We start from the raw sequence: 19,100 nt of genomic DNA, 5'->3' as shown, positions 1-19,100 counted from the left end.
TATGTTTGTGCATATCGTTATCCACAAAAGAACATCTAGTAGCCTGATTAGGAGATAAGAAGATGGAGGAAGACTATTTGCCACTGGATCTGCTCACTTCTTCGAGCAAATTGTCCCATTTAACACCTGGAGCTTATAGTTTTTGTACACTGGCTTAATTAAGATTTAGTCGCCAAAGCTGAAAAAAAAATATTAATGTTTTTCTACACCCATCCCCCGCCCCCTCCCCCAAACCCAAAAAAATATCGATGCTTCCTTTCTGGTGCTTCAGTTTGATTCATGTAAAATAGTAGTTAAGTGTTGCTTCTTTTAAGATTTAGATTTAGATTTGGATTAATCTGGTTTTGGTTATGCTTGTTCTGTCTTCCATTTCTTCATTTATTAGAGTTCTATTGTTGAGGTGGATATGTTGCTTCTGTAAATTTAGAAAGAAGCTAATTTATTTTTTTGTTCTGGTTTGATAAAGGAACATTATTTTACAACCTGCATTTGTTTGCATTTGCTTGGAATATCTTGTGCTTGATGTTTATGTAGGATTTACTATTTTGAATGAGAAAATTTGGATAGATCATATGGATGAATTTCTTAGCAATTCAGAAGATTAACAGCTATCGGTCTACTTGTTAGGTTGGAGTTGTAAATCCAAATTTATACTCGTAGCAAAAATGGTAAGTCATTTTATTTTAATTTTGACTTAATATCTTGGTTATATAATAATCTGAATGTTTTTTTTATTTAGGGAAAAACATATGTTGTTTTTGTTGGACATCAACCAGGTATATATGACACTTGGATAGAAGCTTCTAGTCAAGTTCTTGGCTTTAAGGGCGCTATACATCAGTCTTTCAAGACTACAGAGGAGGCAGAAAAAGCTTTTGAACGTCACATGAATAAAAATTCTACCCCCACTTCAGCTTCAGCTTCAGCTTCAAGTTCAAATTCAGAAAAAAACCTATCGCGGTCAGAAACAATATCTAAGTTGAAAGAAACTTTGGACGAAATAAAACAACAATTAGATTCTCTCCTAATTAGTGATAAGGATTAAATATATTGTATCAAGTTATTATTTGAATTTTATTGTAAACTGTTTCTGATATTATGTTTGCACTGTTGTAGTATTGTGTTGAATCTAATGTGATTAGCACGTTGATGTAAAGGTGAACTACGTTATATCCTTTCTGTTCCTTTACTTTGTGATTTGTGTTTTGGTTCTATGCTGGGTATGTTGTATATTGTTTCTTCCTAGAGAGGAAAACAGTTTCGCATGTAGCTTTGTATTTAGGTATGTTCCTTGTGCATATAACTATATGCAGCTGCTTGAAAAACAGTTTCGCATGTAATTTTATGCCAGCTTGTGAACGATTATTTATTACTCTTCAATAGAACCTTCGTCCGTTAATCTACTCATTGTTTTAATTTTGGATCACCTCTTTCAAGCAAGCAACACCTTTAAGGCAAGAAAATTTTCCTCGTTCTTGAAATCAAAATGCTGCTTGGCCAACAAAACAAAACAGCTTTACAATTCATACTACTATTTGTTCCCTATACATGACGGATAAGAAATATTGATACAAAATTATTTTCCTTCACAACAGATGCACTCTCTCTAACATATTCTAGGTCCTTGGGTTCCGACTATAGGCCTGGCCAAAGCACCTCCTGTCTCTGCAGCCACAAGATAGCTTCCGAGAGGAATGTATCTTTGTGCATTCTTGATTCTACAGTATACTTCAACAAAGTATGTTGATCACCCAGCTGTTCCAGAATCCAATTCCCCCGAAATGAATCAAAGTCTCCTTCAACTTGTTCAAATTTGATTTTGTGCTCATAGTCTTCACATAAATCTAAAACCACGCGTGCATGAAGCACCATATACAACAGGCCTTTGCAACCCTCCTGCAAACATAATTTACTGAAATTTTAAGAATGTAAAGGCTACAAAGCTTCCAAAACATTTCAAGACAACTAATTCCATGAAGGCTACAAAGCTTGTTTTCTTTCTCCAAGAGTTTTCAAAGCAATGATATCTTTTGTCGTTGATGATAATCCTCATTGCCTACAAATTCGAACATTAAAACCACATGTCAGCAAATGCACTATAAAGGCATCTTCTGAGTTCAGACTCTTTACATAAAAATTGAAACAAGAAAAAAAAATGAAAAAATATTACCTTCAGTTGGAGTGATGCCCGATTTCTCAACAGTTGGCAAGAGGAAAAAATGAAACAAGCAGGTCATGCCATAATGAAAATCTTACCTGATTTCCACAGCCAAACTTTGTTCAGTCAAGCAAGCAACACACAATCTAGTGGAACAAACAACTTTAATATGTATAGGTGATGACTCAAGCAGAACACATCACACTGTTCATCATAGAGAAAGGAAAAAAATAGGAAAATTTATCATGTCAACATTCAATGCATGCATGCTTGTAGTGAGTTCCTGTGCTTGAAACCATAATGCTAATTAATTACCATCACAATGACTACCAACATAAGCAACAAGTTATAAAGCTACATGTCAACCACAACATGTTTCATCTAAACACAACATGTCAAAACCAAAACCGTACACAACATGATGGACGACTTTCCCAGCAGCTACATCCTCTAATATTGATGGTTTGTTAAATCATCATTAATTATGAGGCATGTTGTTAGAACCTGCAATAATAAAAATAATTATTAATTTCAATTTCTCAGTCAATCAACAACTTTAATTTCCTAAATTGAGAGTTTTATAGTACCAACTCTAGAAGCCAAATCTTCCTCGTTTGTGTCGTCGTTGCTGTTATCATGATCATCTATAGTTGATCTGGTAATAACAACATCATTATATTTACAAAATTTATTTAAATTTATTATGCAAATAAATTTAGGAAACAAATATAGAAATAATCAGCATATACCTTTGCTGCAAAATCGGACAATTACGCTTATCATGAGACACACCCCGATGGCCACATCCACGACATAATCTGGATTTTGAGATTGCCTTCTCCTTTGACGATTTCAACCTTTTTCCGCATCCTTTTGTTCTTACTAAAGAAGGATCAATAATACCAAGGGTGCCATCCATTGAATTCTTCCTTTGACTACCAATACCGCATGTTTTACTAATGTTCATGTCTTGAATTTTGCTATGGATACAATTTAGTTGTTCCTCCAAAAAGGATGTTCCCTCATCAGTCAAAGATGCATCCTCAATTACTAAGGAAGCTTTATAGGATAACCTTGAAAGTCTTGACATCAAAAACTTATTTGGATCATTGATGGAAAGTTGGTCTTCCCCCAAAACATAATTTGCTCCAACCTTTGCATCTCGTGTCCATCGTTTGAGTATATACTGTTCAGGTAAATGAAAGACTTGGGTGATGCGGAAAAAGGCTAACATATGCCTGCATGGAATGCCCTCAAACTCAAATTTTCTACAGTTACAAGATATATAGTCCTTCTGTTTGTCATGAGTGAGTAACCTTGATTTGGAAGAAGAAGAACTTTGAAATTTCATCACATTATAAATCAGTAAATCATCTTGTACAGACGCTTGTTGCACATAATAACTGTGACTATCACTAATTTCACTTTGAAACTCCAACCATTTCTTTTTCGTGTACACCTTAACCATTTGAATTTCCATTGGCCAATTTGTCTTAGTCCGGGGATGCTCATTAATATCAACATGATCAGCAGCTAACTCATTGTGTCTTAGATGTCTCAGTGCCCTATTGAAACGAATGATAAAATCAATCAATGAGTTCTTATTTGAGATGGTTTTCTTAAAAAATGCATGTGAGCTTTCAGATCTCTGACTGCTTGACATTCCAGCACAAAATACATGACTAAAATATGCGGGCACCCACTTTTGTCGCAATTCATACATCAATGCCAACCAATCATTATTCTCCAAGTTAGCACATTTGATAACGTCTTCCCATGACTTCTCAAATTCATCAGGCGTTGTAGAATTTACAATGGCATTCTTTATGCTTTGATAGTGATCACGAAAAGTCAAAGGATTTAATTTCTCTGGAAATTTATTCAAAATGTGCCACAAGCAATATCGATGCACCGTATTAGGGAAAACTTGTGCAATAGCTTTTGTCATAGCAAGATCTTGATCAGTAATGATCACATTTGGTGCTCCTTTAGGCATAGCATCTATGAACTTATTAAACAACCAAACAAAGGAATCAGTTTTTTCATCACTTAGAAAACCACAACCAAAAATAATTGTCTGATGATGATGATTAACTCCAACAAATGGTGCAAAAATCAACCCATATTTATTGGTGTTATATGTCGTATCAAATACAACAACATCACCAAATACAATGTTAGCCGTCCTCGATACATGATCAGCCCAAAAACATCTACTAAATCTGTTTTCTGAATCAGTCTCATAATCAAAGAAAAAAGCTGAATTTTTTTCCTTCTCAGATGTAAAAAACTCAATCAATGTTTCAGCATCAATACCCTTCAGGTCATCTCTTAGTTGTTGGTCAAAATTTCTAAGATCTTTTTCTGTGCAACCTACCCTCTCGGGCCCCCCAGACTCTATCTCAAATATTCGCATTTTTTGAGAAGCTGGCAAATTAGCCTCAGAAAATTGTTGAGTCAATGCTTTCTTAGCGGCTGAAATATGACGATGTGAGCGAAGCAAATGTACCTTTGAAGGAGTCGAGAGGGTATGATTATGACTTTCCATGATGTGACTGATAATCCAATTAGGTCCAGTTTGTTCTTTTACAAGTGAAATGTGTGACTTACAACCGGTTCTAATATCACTGCGGGCTCTTTCCATAGATTGTTGATCATAGTTTACATTTCTATTTGCCCTCATTTTATCTGTTTGACCTTCTTTAAAGCAAACAAATTTTTTCCATACAACTTCATTTGTAATCTTATTCTTTTTGCTATTGCTCATCCTTGCACTAAAACCAGCTTCTCGTGCATATTGATTATAAAACAAAAATGCTTCCTCTAAAGATGAGAATTCCATACCAACTTTAGGCTTCCTATCATTTTCAACTTGGGGAATATATAACTGATTATCACCGTCATTTCCTTCCATTGCCGAGGATTATCAGATTCAAATTAAGTGATTACCACCCCTGTTTAATAGTTAATCACTTAGAAAAAGAAAAAGAGAAACAATATTCCTTTCACATTAAGTATTGTTTCAAAAATGTTAATGATACATAATGTTCTAAATAACTTTAGCCTAACAAACATTGTTAAGACATGCATTATGAAGTATCATTAGTTCCTGTACCATAACAAACATTGAAATAACTTTAGCCTATGAACATGCCTAAAAAATTAGCAATAAGACATGCATTATTAAGACCATTTGTTCTGGTATTTTGCTCTAGCGATAGGTTTTTCAATCTTTTTCCACCAAGGTTTTGTATTCTCACATCCCCTCACTAGTGTTTTGTGGATAACGATATGCACAAACATACATAAGAAAAAATAAGAAAAAATAGGGTTAGGGACCTTCGGCTCGCGAGTAGCAGGGGCGAGGCTGAAACTCTGTGGCGAGGGTGAAATCCTGTGGCGAGGAAGAAGAGCTGCTCACGAGTAGCAGGGGCGAGGAAGAAGAGCTGCTCGCGTGTCCTTGCGCTCGCGAGTAGCAGGGGCGAGGAAGAAGAGCTGCTCGCGGGTCCTTGCGCTCGGGAGTAGTAGGGGCGCGGCTCCTTGCGCTCGCGAGGAGTGGTGAGGGCGAAGCGGAGGCGCGGCGAAACCCTAGAGAACAGGGGCTTCGGGCGCGGCGAGAGAACGGGGGCGAGGGGCGCTGCGAAGAATGTCGAGGAAGAAGAGAGCTTCGGCGCTCGCCTGGTTCGCGCGAAGCAGAGGGGGGGAGTGGAGAGGAAACCGAGGCGAAGGGGAGCTTCGGCGAGGGGAGCTTCGGGGGAGCTTCGGGGGGGGGGGGGGGGGGAGCGGAAACCCTAGCGTCTTCGCGAGCGGGAGAAGAAATTGGGGAGAAGAAAATCGCGGGCTGGTTTGGGAAGAAGGAAATCGCGATTTTCGTGGCCACGCACGCGAAGACGCGAAAATAAATCCACGTCAGCAGTCCACGTGAGCAGACGCGCACCAGGCGCTCAAAACAGGCGCTCAGTATAGCCCTCTGTATATATATATATATATATTAGAGATAAATCTGTTATTCTTTAAATTTCTCAAGTAGTCCGTAGTCGATGATCATCAACCCTAGGTACTCGGCAGTTCGGACTACACTCCTACTAGTAATTAAGCAGCAATGTCTTATGATGAACTGAATTGGGTACTAAACCTTATCATGGAAGCATCAAAGCAAGAAGAAGGATTTAGAAGACAAAGAAAGAGAGAATCGATAAGAGGGATTGTTGCTTGTGTGAGTGTTGCATAATTATTCTCTTCTGTCTCTTTCTTCCCCTGCTGTTTTATTTTTTCAAAATAAAACATCATTCTTTTTCAAAATAATAAATAAAAATAATTATTTATAATTCTCATCTTTTATAATTAACATTTACTTTCAGCTGCCCTAAACCCACTGCTCACTGCATTCACCACCCACTTCCTGCCACGTGTAACTTGTGTGGTCCCACCAGCCACCTGCAATTCCTCTGGCGGTCGAACGTTTTGATGCCTTCCCACAACGGCTACTTCACTCCGTTTCCTTCGATAAATACATCCCCCTTTCCCTCCCTCTCCTTCTTCCTCTCTCTCTCTCTCTCTCCCCACTTCACTGCATCTCTCTCGCTCGATCAATGGCGTTTTTATCGATGAAGGTCTCCGTGAAGGTGCCTCTTCTCCTCCTCCTGCTTCTCGCGTCAGTGGCGGCGATCGTTGTCGCGCAGGAAGCTCCTGCTCCGGCGCCCTCACTGGACAACGGATCGGCCTCGGGGCCGCCCGGTTTCATCGCCCTTGTGCTTGCCGCCGTGGCCTCCCTTCTCGCCCTCTCTGCTGGATCGATGACTTTATAGGCTGGGCCATCCTCTCGTGGCCCGTGGATCGTAATTAGGTATTGTTCTTGGCGAATCACTGAGACGATATGATCACAAAGATGCCGTAAGATCCGTTGTTAAATTGTGTTGATTCGTTGCTTATTAATCGATTCGTGCATGTTCGTTCATTGATTTTGGAATCGAAAAAGTTATGCAATAAATAAGAGCATTGTTGCAATAAATATTGACTGATGAAGTTATTATTTAATATTTTTAAAATATGAAATTTTAAAAAATATTATATATTTTATATTATATTGATTTTTTTAATTTATTGAATTCGTTCCTCTAATTGAAAATCCTAACTACGCATACTAGATATCACCTTACAGTTTACTATATCGTTGGAAAAACAAATAACATAAATAAGTCTCAGACCTTACAAAATTACTCATCTCTTTTAGACATGACAGCCTTCAATTTCTCCATCATCTCTTCCTCAGCCGCCTTAACCTCTGTGACGGGTTGCCTCCAGATCGTTAACGGTATGACCTCGCATTTGCTCCAGTGCTTCTGCATGAGCCGTGACTATTTCCAAATGGAGGTGGAAGGTAAGTTTTGTCCTTCGGTTGATAGATTGGGGATCACGGTAATCACCTATTATCCATCTCAGGGACTCCCAATGGTCTCTACATAAAGTGAAACAACTAACATGTATAAATTGAGTAGGAAATGAAAACTTTAGATTTCATGGCTACCCTGGGTGGAAGGCCCTCGGGATTTCTGAGGAGGACGATGGAGTTGAGTTTTCCATAGATTCCTCAGAGGAGGCAGTCTATGAATCCTTCGATAGCAATATTACTAAAGAAAGGGCAACAAAAATGGCTTGCCTTGAGCGAGGCATGAGATGCAACCAACGTTGGTTGGGTGCCACTGACGATTGTGGAATGCTCTTCCTTGGATTAGACACAGAAGCCATCGAGGTTGGTCCAGATCTAGGGTTCATAGGGGGCCCAGATGAAGGTGGTGACAAGTTTTATGGTGCGTGAGCCGACAATGCCAAGATGATGCCAAGATGATAGGGGGACCAAAACTAACGGGGACCGACGACGAACCGAACAAGGAAGCATAGGGGAAGGACTGGGCGGCTTAGCAGATATCCAGCTGCTCGTTTCAAGCTCATGAGGCCACCATGTCACTCGGGCCTCACCATTCAGTTCAACCTTAGGAGCCAATCATATTACTTGCCTTCAATCATGTTCTAGTATGCAATTGCAAGGGTGATTTCAATCTTTAGCTCGTACCACTCCACTGTCTCATCCACCAACTCAGTCAGCTTCCTCTCCGCCATACAACCTATGGGCTATACTTATGTATAACAACCTTATATTATTTTATAACAACCTTCAAGCTATACAATATTAAAACAATCTCCTAGCTATAATATTTTATAACAACCTCAAAAACTATAGTATTCTATAATAACCTACGAGCTATATTATTCTATAACAGCTTCAGAGTTATAATATTTTATAACAACCTCAAATTTATACTATTTTATAACAACCTCCAAGCTATCTTATTCTATAACAACCTGAGGGTTATAGTATTCTATGACAGCCTTAGGACTATACTATCTTATCAAAACATCAAGACTATATTATCTTATAACAGCCGCAGGAATACACTACACTATAACAGCATCAGGGTTATAGTATCCTATAATATCCCTCAGCGAGATTAGATTTCTTATCTTATTAATTTACTCAGTAATATTCCCTAGCAGAATTGAATTTCTTATCTTATTAGTCTGTTTAGTAATATCCCCAAATGGGATTGAATTTCTTATCTTATTAATCTACTCAGTAATATCCCTAGTAAAATTAGATTTCTTATCTTATCAATCTGCTCCTAGTAGAGTTGAATTTCTTATCTTATCAATCTGCTTAATAATATCCCTTAGCATGATTGGATTTCTTATCTTATTAATCTACTGAGTAATATCCCCAGTGGGATTGATTTCTTGGCCTTAGGGGTATTCTCATTTAATATCCCCGTGCGGGATTGATTTTCTTATTTTATCATATTTCTCGATAATATCCCAGAGGGGTTGGTCTTTTGATACCATTGACATTCCCATTTAATATTTCCGGACGAGACTGAATTTTTTTATCTTATTTGACTCTTCGGTAATGTCACAGCGGAATTGACTTTCTGATATTCCCAAATGGCATCAAATTTCTGATCTTGTCATTCTTTTCAATAATTCCTACAGTGGGATTAGTCCTCTGGTCTTATTGGTACTCCTATATTGACGTCCCCGGGCGGGACTAGATTTCTACTGTCATCTATATCTTCAATAATTATCCGAACACATTTGCTCTTCAATTTTAATTGTGTCATTTCCATATAAGAAGTTTTCATAGACTCTTATCCTATCAATTTTCTAATTGGATTTCATTCCTCAATCCGACTCTGAAGGAGGGCATGTGATGTAACTGGAGGAGGCTTCTTCGATCTCTCTGGGTGGTCCTTTCCTCCATGGCTTCAAATGATGCTCAACAGCAATGGTCACCAAATAATCGGACTTCATTTGACTTCACTTCTCGGTCCTACTTGAAGGGGGGACATGTGATGGTACTGGGTTATTTTTCGAGCGGTCAATCTCACTTCTCAATCGATTGGGCCCATTTCTTGAGTACTCCCAAATCATCGATATCTTTCCCTGAACACTTAACCTTCGTCTAATAACATTCCAATCAGACTCAAAAGATTGCCTAGGACCGACATCCACGAGCACTAAAGGTGACTAGCTAGCGTCCCCAGCACTAAACGTCCATCTACATAGCAGTATCCCTGAGCATTAAACATGGTTAGCATCCCCAAGCACTAAACGCCCATCTCCAAAGCAACATCCCTGAGCACTAAACGTGGAGCACTTAACTTGCATTTAGCGACATCCCACTCGATCCCAAAAAAGGCACTTGAGATTTGCTCCCCAAATACTTAGTGTCCATCCAAGGACAACTCATTCGGGCTCAAGAGATGACCTTGAAACTAGGTGCTCGGCCAAATCAATACTCTACTTCAACTCTCGACAATCTAGCAGACAAGCACCATCCACGTGGAGATTCTCCTCAATGGTTGTCGTCTCTTGGTGCCTTAACCGCTCCGTAAATGGATAGTTGTTGGTAAATCTCTTCAACAATTGTCCTCTAATTGCCTAGCAAATGGATAGCTGGAGGGGACGTGACATTCTACGTGAAGATTCCTCTAAACAATTGTCCCCTAACCATCCATTGGAAAGGTATGATTTTCTTCTCGCGCACGGAGACAACTCCATTTAGGCGCTCACACACACTCTCTTTTTTTCTCTATCGCATCTCTGACTTGTGTATTAGAGTGGCGGCGCTAGTAACATCGGTCAACCTTGACGTACATCTCTTCGCAAGCTATCGGAGTTGTAAGGATCTTTTGTGAAAAATAATAAATAAATACAGCGGAACAAAATCGATCCCTCCAGAGATCCATGCGAATGTAGTATACATGTTTGATCGAGTTGTTATCTTTGTTATGTGAACGGAACAATCCCGACAGCAACTTGATTCGATAGATCTCAACACGATCAAAATGACCGCGCCTCTTCGGTATCCACACGAACACGTCCTTCATTCGTCACACGAACTTAGCCTTTGGAGAAAAACCACCTTCGTTGTGCTAACAACTTGGATGATTTTTCCAAGAGTAGAAGAAGAGAAGACTAGAAGTGATCATCCACCAAATGCATAAAATTGATCTTTTGTACTTATCTAATAAATATAAAAGGTCATCCAATGAATACAAAGGGTCATCCAATGAATACAAAGAGTCATCCAATGAAGACAAAGAGTCATCCAATAAATACAAAAGATTTTTACCTTTTACTCTCCTTAATCTCTATTAATAGACATTAATCCTATTTAGTGGTTGAATCTAATTCAGATTAGACTCAATCCAATAATTGAATAGTTGGATTCATTTGAGTCTAACTCAATTAGTATAATTCAGATTAGATTTAACCCTATGATCTATCATATTTTAGTTAAACTAAAATATACTCATCTTCAAATCAACATGTTCTTTGTGTGTGACCCAATAGGTTCTCATAACATTGGTAATGTATCTAAAATAATATTTTAATACACAAGCAATGAGTGACATCTAGCAATGCATCAATGTTACCGAAGTGATAAGGATGTCGAAATTTGACCTAACCTTTCTGTGTCTATTATCTTGTATAACTTGGTCCTTCTATTCTCGATATCTAGATTGGTTCATAAGGCATAGACTATGTCATCCCCTTATCAATCTTTATGTTTCTTGATCTCTAAGTAGACCTACTTAATCAAATGAGTTCAATATCTCATATTAACTTATTTGAGTATAGTCATGCATTTTAATAGTCCTACGTAATCAAAGGGCCCACAGATATCACTTCCGTCATATGAAAAGGATAGATCTCATCTATACCACTCACATTCCTCCGCATAACTTATTGCATACCTAGTGATTGACTTTATAGTCCACCTTGTTACAGGTGACGTTTGTCGATACTAAAGTACACAACTCCCTATATAGGAAATCGTAGTAACTTCAGATCTAAAGATTATTTATACTAATAGTCACTATTAGAATGTTTATGACACTCATATAATGATCCTTGAAACATTCTCAAGGTGGGTCAATTCAGTACATATTCTCTAATATATATTCATGTGTCAACTTAATACCTTATATCCATGATTTGTGAGATTAAGTCATTAGTTAACCTATATACTAGCTAGTCTCAATCATTAATATTGTCCTTGTATTTTAAAGCTTAACTAGAAATAGTTAAGAGTAGTATTCTATATATATGATTACAATCTCCCACTATCAATCCAACCAATTAATACGTTGTAGACTAAAACCTACTATCCTAGGATATTATTATACTTATTCATTTGACACAAATTCAAAGTAAATATAATAACTATAAACTTTACCTTTTATTAATAATATATGATACAAAAGTTTTCTTGTCATTCATCATTTCATAATTGACTCTAGGATTAACACTAACAAGAGTTTGGTGAGCCAACAATTCACTATAACCTTGACTTAGAAGGCATTCGGGAGAGGAGCTCGAACAAGCAAAAAGGACTCCATCAATCACCCTTTTAGGTTAGTTGTTAGTATTTATTTTTCTATTTGATGGGCTTACATGTTCCAATTATAACATATGGTATTGTCATTAAAGATTTAAGAGCAATAAAATAATTTATTTTATTGATAAATATGGATTTTGTGTGTAGAAATTTATTAATCCTCTTTTGATATTATTAATGAGCTAATAACAGAAACAAGTTTAAGGCTATAAATAGAGTTGTGGTCCCCATAGGATTAAAGGTGGCAATTTTTTTTGTTGTCATTTCATCCGAAAAGAACACAACTATTGTCGTCCTATTTCCTTACGGAAGATCAACCAGTGACTGCAAGAAGATGACGATGACTCTCAATTTAAGTTCTATTTATCATTTTTATTATTTTTGATTTTATTAAATTGCTATACATGTCGATGATTAGATCTAGCTTAGAATTATTTGCGACATTACGGATTCAATTTGTTTGGATAGTTTTTCATATGCAACTTACTCATCAAATATAATTGACACATCCATTTAGATAGATTAATCACCTTTTAATCATCTTCAACACTTACTCGTCAGATTTAATAGTCAGTAAATTTCATTGGCCTATCCTTTTAAGTACACACACCCTTTAAATTAAGGTTAATATCAAGGTTAAACCGTTTTTTTAAAATAATATCGCTCAATTCAAGTGTTATAGTAATAAGCAATTGTCCCTCAAAATAAAAATAAAAATAAAATAGAAACATTGAAGTTTAAAAGACACCTATTGGTGGAATATTGAAGTTGATTAAGAGACATTGTTGGCTCAAAATATAAAAAACAAACAAACATAAAATAAATCAACTAAGGGATTACAAATAATCCCATGAGTAATCGTTTAATTTAATATCAACAAATCTCTACCCTATAGACTAAATTTGAGCGTTTGGAATATTTGAAGTTGATTAAGAGACTCCATTGTTGGCTCAAAATATAAAAAACAAACAAACATAAAATAAATCAACTAAGGGATTAGAAATAATCCCATGAATGTAATCGTTTGATTTAATATCAACTTGAAATCTCTAGGATCCCTATATTTTTTTATTGATCGACTAAATAGACTATTGGAAGTACAATCAAGCATCTTTAATTAAAAGTGTTTAGCGATTTCAATGCCTTAAGTTCATGTTAAACAAAATTAGTCCATTTTATTTAGTCATCTAAAGCTCAAACATCAAAATTTATAACTCGGGGCAATATAGTGCAACTAAAACGGACTAAAACGGACTGTCTAGATTCGAGATTCAACTGTAATGTATTGCAAGAGTAGTGAGTCAAAGGGTAAATTTGCTGATATGTACAAGAGTCGAATCTCGATAAAGTCGAAGAAATTCTTTCTTCATAGTAATCAATTGCAACTTCTCGATTTTCCTTCTCATGTATGATCGTGGGACTGACCGTGTGAGACTACTGGAGTAGCGAATTTCATCTTTGTTAAAAAGTAATGAGTCAAAGAAAATGAACTATTTAGATAGACCACGTGTATACTTCTCGATTTATTTTAATGATTTATAAAATTTTTTTTGTATAACTATGGATATGTAGTAGAACTAAAAAAATACCAAAATTTATAATTTGGTTTCAAAAGAAAAGTTACACAAACCAAATAATTTGTTCGACAAACATGAAAAATAATTAATAAAAAGCACAACCAAGTCAACAAAGCAGCTTCCCCCTCCCCTGCTCACCTAGTGGCTAGTGCTGCGTCCTCTTCTTCCACATCTCTCCGAGCACCTGCATTCCGGCCATCTTCCTCCACCCTCTACCCCCTTCCTCCTCCCCCATCTCCGCCGGCGATCCCCACCCGTCGAGATGCTTATCCATCAACCTGCACCGCCTTCCTCCCATCTCCACCATGAACCCGCCGCCGTCCCCCGCGGCCAGCAGCGCGGTGGCGGCCTCTGCCGCCTTGCGCCATTGCTCCATTTGCACTCGCATCCTCCTCATCTCCGCCTCCACCGTCTCTTTCTCCCCCTCGGTCGCCGCCAATCGCGCCGCTAGCGTCCCGGCTCTCGCCTCGCTCTCCTTCAACTCCGCTTCGACGGAGACTATCTTCGCCTCGAGCTCCTCTTCCTTGGCTCGCGCTGCCGCCGAGAGCTTAATGGCTTCCTCCTCGGACTTTCGCTTGAAGATCATGTTCTCCTCCAGCAGAATCTCCACTTTCTTATCTTTCTCCAATATCATGGCTTTCAGTTCCATTATCACAGCGCTCTCATGAACCTCACCATCATTCCTTTGCTCTTCCAATTTCAACTCTCGCTCCAATGATCGCTGTGGTTCTTCTTCTTCTTCTTCTACTACTACTTGGGGATTCCCAACGGCGGAAGAGCAGACCTGCTTCTTGGCCTTCTCGAGCGCTTGTTCAGCATCTTCCTTGGCGAGTTCAGCAGAGTCCAATCGATCGCGAAGCTTCTCGAGCTCTTCCCGGGCTTTGCTCAATTTGGTTGCTAGATCAGCCGCCTTGGCGCCGCATTTACTCTGTGAAGAAGATCAATACAAGTGTTATTATCGAATGATCGTCGGCTGGCGATTACTGATGAGAAGCTGAATCTCAGGATCGATACCTCCTTAAGCTTTAAGCTTTGATCGACGGCCGGTCGGAGGTGAAGACTGTTGTTAGCTTCGGGACTGATTGTGTTCTTGAGGTGAAGGGGAACTCGCGGGGACTGCTGCTGCTGCTGCTGCTGCTGGTTCAAATTCATTCCTCTGGTGACAACACAATTTGAACAAAGAAGAACTAAATTTTGCCGCCCTTTTCGACTTTTCGAGTTAGCTAGTCGATTGAACAAGAGATCACCAAGAGAAAGATTACCTTGCCCTCGACATTGCACCGAGCTACGAAGATCAAAAATGGCTTGCACCCTCCTTACAACACCGATCCTACGGATCAAGATATCGAAAGATTTCAATGATAAGAAACTACTATAGCCTACAATATATTATGAACCATTTGATGTGGCACGGGGAAATTACCAAACATGATTAGGGAACTTTTCTATCAAAAGGCTCCTACAATTCTATATGAGACAATTATACTAATTAAGACTTTCTTCAAAGTCTTTTTCTCCTTGCAAAGAAAAACCTACCAAAACAAAAGCTTTCCAAATATAAGAACTTTTATAAATTACCTTATTCCTTCCCTCTTTAATCGACATTTTAGCCATATCCCAATTGAAATGTCGCTTGTGAAACACGATCAATATGTTAAGTGTGACCTTAATGTGTTTGTGTGTTAGAAGAAGAAGAAGAATTACACCAAGGGAAAGAAGAGGGAAGAAATTCTATGGAGAATCTAATTTTGTTCTTTAGGTTCGCCCGAATGACTATGCTATTAGTCTTATTTGTAGATAAAATGGTGACTCTCAAGGATGCCTCTTACAAATTGACAAAACTCATAGAATGAGGAAGCTCAATTCTTCAAAAGTTTTACCTACTTAGTTGTTAACACTAAGAAGATGGACACAAGACAATCTTCTTAAGTGTGGAACTGAAGAAGTTCATCTTGATCTATCATGTATGCTCAAGTTGCCATTATCACTTTAAAAGATTGGTGTTCTCAACTCTTGTGAACATCCATGAGCTCGTAAAACATCGAATTACCTCGACTTCATCTTATTGACAATTGTGAGAGATCTCAGCTCAAAAGGGAAGGGGTGTGATGAATCATATCTGCCTACTAATGCCTAATGTAAGAATCACAGGAATAACCTCTAAAGTACCACAAAATAGATACAGCTTTAATCAATGCATTACTCTTTTTCTCTTTTTCAAATAAAAGCCTTAGAAGTTCAACTAAAGGAGGGCATCCTTTGTAGGTTATTATTATTATTTTATCTTGAAAGAACTGCATATTATATTGATGATCTATGATAGTACTTTAATTTCTTCAGAGAAATTCATAATGGTGATAGAAAAAGTCAAAATTCATTTTCTAGAATTTTTTGCAAGTTCGTTCTAAAGCAAGCCAACTTTATAGAGGTAAAAGAAAAGAAGAAAAGAACTCCCCCTAAAAAGTCAAGAGCTCCAAAAAGAAACATCATGAACTCTAAGAAATTGCTTTCTCAACATGCTCAAGGAGGATCACAAGTGAGAAGATCACCTCTTCACTAGAAAAACAGAAAAAGAAAGTGTAAAAAAGAAGAAGAAGAACAACAGAAAGGTAAAAGAAAAAGTGAAGAAGAGTGATCGAGTCCACAAACCTCTAAAAGGGTTAAAACATTTTAACCAGTTCTGTTGCCTCCCAAGAAATGCTCCAAGGGGGAAACTGAGATCTCCAAAGCTCGGAGAGGATGAGACAGTAAGAAGAAGAAGAAGAAGAAGAGGAAAAAGAAGAGAAGTGGTGTGAACCAGAGAGCAGAGGACTGGATCGAGTGTTGTCTGCTAATCAAGAACAGCTTCTGAGAATGCTGTCATCTTGTGGCAGAAGGAGAGCATGTGGGAGATGGATGGTGTGGGGTGGAGTGCGCTGTTTGTAGCTGAACAGAGTAATTAATTGAGAGTGGTTGGAGCGTGCTTTTGGTTTTGGTTTTTTGAATCGAGGTTGTTTGAAAAAAGCAAAAGATTAAAAAAAAAAAAAAATCTGAAATTTAGTAAACCAATAAATAGGCGTTGGAATCTGAGAATTCATTGTTACTTTTCGAGCTCGAGCCTAGTAAACCACTAAATAGATTGCCAAAGGATCTGTGCATGTTTCTCCGGTTTTTTAGGAAGTGTGGGGTTTCTTTTAAACGAGCTATTTTCGTCTGTTCGTTTAACTTTAAAATGAGCTTTTTACTGCTTTAAATCCTTGTAAACTTGGCCTAATTCATTGTTACTTTCCAAGTAATTATCATTTTGCTTTTTTTTTTTTTATAATCTAGATACCGAACTTCGATTAATCTGAAAGTAGATAGTATTTTTTTTCTTAGTTTATGTAAATCTAAAATAAAATCCAAGATATTTATCTGAACATCATTCTTCTTTTTGTTTCTTACCTCACACAAAAAAGACTAATTTTGATAATAGAATTTTAAAGAAAATATCAAAAAAATTATTTATGTAGATTTAACTAAATAAAGTTGATTCAAAATAAAAAGAAGATAATATCTTAACAGTAATTAAATAAAGATTTAAATAGTCTCAAAGTCCTAACGATACAAGAGACGAAAATAATCCTAATTTAATAACAAAAATTATTAGGAACCTTCGAAAAAAATTTAAATGATATTTTTTGAATTTAAGATCAGTTGTTATAGGTTACATCTGGTAACGAATGTAGATATATGAATGAGCTTCGATTTGATAGTTAAAAAATTTATGATTCAACTCGAGTCAAAAGTCATTACCTCTTAAAACTCAAATTCCTTGCATCACAAAGCCTTCCAAGTTTGAGACGTTGCTACTGTGACACAATCATGTTGGTAAGCACAATCAAGTCATTTGGCGATTGGATGTCTGTGAAGATCGAACACAATCCATTTTTTTTTTATGATTGCATATGTAAAAAGATAATGTGAGGAGTTCTCATGATTAATTTTTTTAAAAAAAATTATTTTAAATATAATAATATACAGAATAAAAGTTTAAAATATACAAATTGATTTTAAAAATAATTTATTAAATAAATCACTCGCATATCAAGAACATTTAAAAAAACTCATTCATGTCTTTTGATGACTCATTTAAAAAAAATTAAAAGAGGCACAACCGTAGATATTAATTAATGAGTTATATCCGGATTCGAACATGGTATGAGCATGTTCAATTTTTTTTTGTCGAACTTAATCTGTCATGGCTTCAAATGGATCGAGCTAGACTCGATTTGAAATTTGAAATTTGAAATTTGAAATTTGAAAATTTCTACTTAGCATAAGTATCTTTTCTTGTGTTGGAGGATTATTAGTAATATAAAATAATAAAAAAGTTTAAAATTAAAAAAATTGAAACTAAATTTTTTTATTAAATATTATTTTAAAATATTATTATAATAGATCATGATTATAAAAGTATTTTATCGTTACATCGTAACCACAAGGTTTGGGGCAAACCTAATAGAATAATTGATCATACATACACAACCTAATTTAAATTAGTCAAAACCTCAAGCCACAATCTAGACCTACATCGGGTGGTCTAATTTGCACTTCTAACATATTTCTTTGAATTTTTTTTTAAAAAATGAGAATTAATATTAAAATATTACTTAGAGAGCTAATAGAGGTAGATGTGGTCCGAACAATATTTTCTATATTTAATTTTATAAATTTCCAAATTTTTTAAAACAGTTTTTTTTTTAATTTATTTAATTTTTTATTTATGCATTAACAAAGTAAAAAAAAATTTGCTCTTCATAATCTAACATTGGGAAAAAAGAATGATTTGAAATTGCACAATAAAAACAAACTGATTGATGTATTGATATGGTCCAAATATTGCATGGGACCAAGTATACGATGAGGGGGAAAAAACAAAGTATACAAAAAAAAAACGAATCCATGAATAATTGGGCAAAATTTGAACATCTAAATTAGGTTATATGAGTAATTAGTTGACTTACCACTCCAAAATATAATGATTAATCGATCATGTTAGGCCTCAAGAGTCAACTTTTGGTGGTGTCGGTCGGGCATGGATTAATTAGTAAATGACGTGATGATCCGATAATTAGTATATTGTAGTGGTTGCAACTAATAGTGTATCATGCTAATTTGCGCGTAGGATCAACAAATGCGTGCAGCAGTTACATAGAAAGCTCTCGTCACTTTACATGCATCACGTGAAGAGGAGGACCCATGCTCATGCAACATAAAGGAGGAAGGTCCGTGTTTTCAGGGTGTAGTAATAATAGAATTGAGAGGAAGGTCCATTAAGAGAGCTGCAAGAAAGAAAAATTAGTCAAAGAGAATCATTATCAAACACGATTAATTAATTCAAACTCTGTTCCAGGTCGTGAAAAAGAAGACTGCATGTGAAGAAGGACCG

The 19,100-nt window shown here is 36.7% G+C and overlaps 2 protein-coding genes across 2 annotated transcripts; both read right to left on the bottom strand.

The window, feature by feature from the left end:
- Window positions 1-2,586: 2,586 nt before the first annotated feature.
- Window positions 2,587-5,072, bottom strand: LOC141825191 (protein FAR1-RELATED SEQUENCE 5-like). Its single transcript, XM_074712579.1, has 3 exons — window positions 2,908-5,072; window positions 2,746-2,813; window positions 2,587-2,662 (listed from the first exon to the last, which is right to left on the bottom strand). The coding sequence occupies exons 1-3, from the start codon at window positions 5,070-5,072 to the stop codon at window positions 2,637-2,639; spliced, it is 2,259 nt and encodes a 752-aa protein (XP_074568680.1). The 3' UTR covers window positions 2,587-2,636.
- Window positions 5,073-13,777: 8,705 nt separating this feature from the next.
- On the bottom strand, window positions 13,778-16,422 carry LOC141825192 (interactor of constitutive active ROPs 4-like). Its single transcript, XM_074712580.1, has 4 exons — window positions 16,340-16,422; window positions 14,953-15,020; window positions 14,705-14,846; window positions 13,778-14,618 (listed from the first exon to the last, which is right to left on the bottom strand). Exons 2-4 carry the CDS (start codon window positions 14,964-14,966, stop codon window positions 13,836-13,838), a joined length of 939 nt encoding a protein of 312 aa, XP_074568681.1. The 5' UTR covers window positions 14,967-15,020; window positions 16,340-16,422; the 3' UTR covers window positions 13,778-13,835.
- Window positions 16,423-19,100: the final 2,678 nt, after the last annotated feature.

This window comes from Curcuma longa, chromosome 3 (genome assembly GCF_044706935.1).
Source record: "Curcuma longa cultivar G26 ecotype Majalengka, Jawa Barat chromosome 3, ITB_CL_G26_1.1, whole genome shotgun sequence".
NCBI lineage: Eukaryota > Viridiplantae > Streptophyta > Magnoliopsida > Zingiberales > Zingiberaceae > Curcuma > Curcuma longa.
Note: the sequence above shows the minus strand (reverse complement) of the source record. Positions and strands in the feature narration are given on the sequence as shown.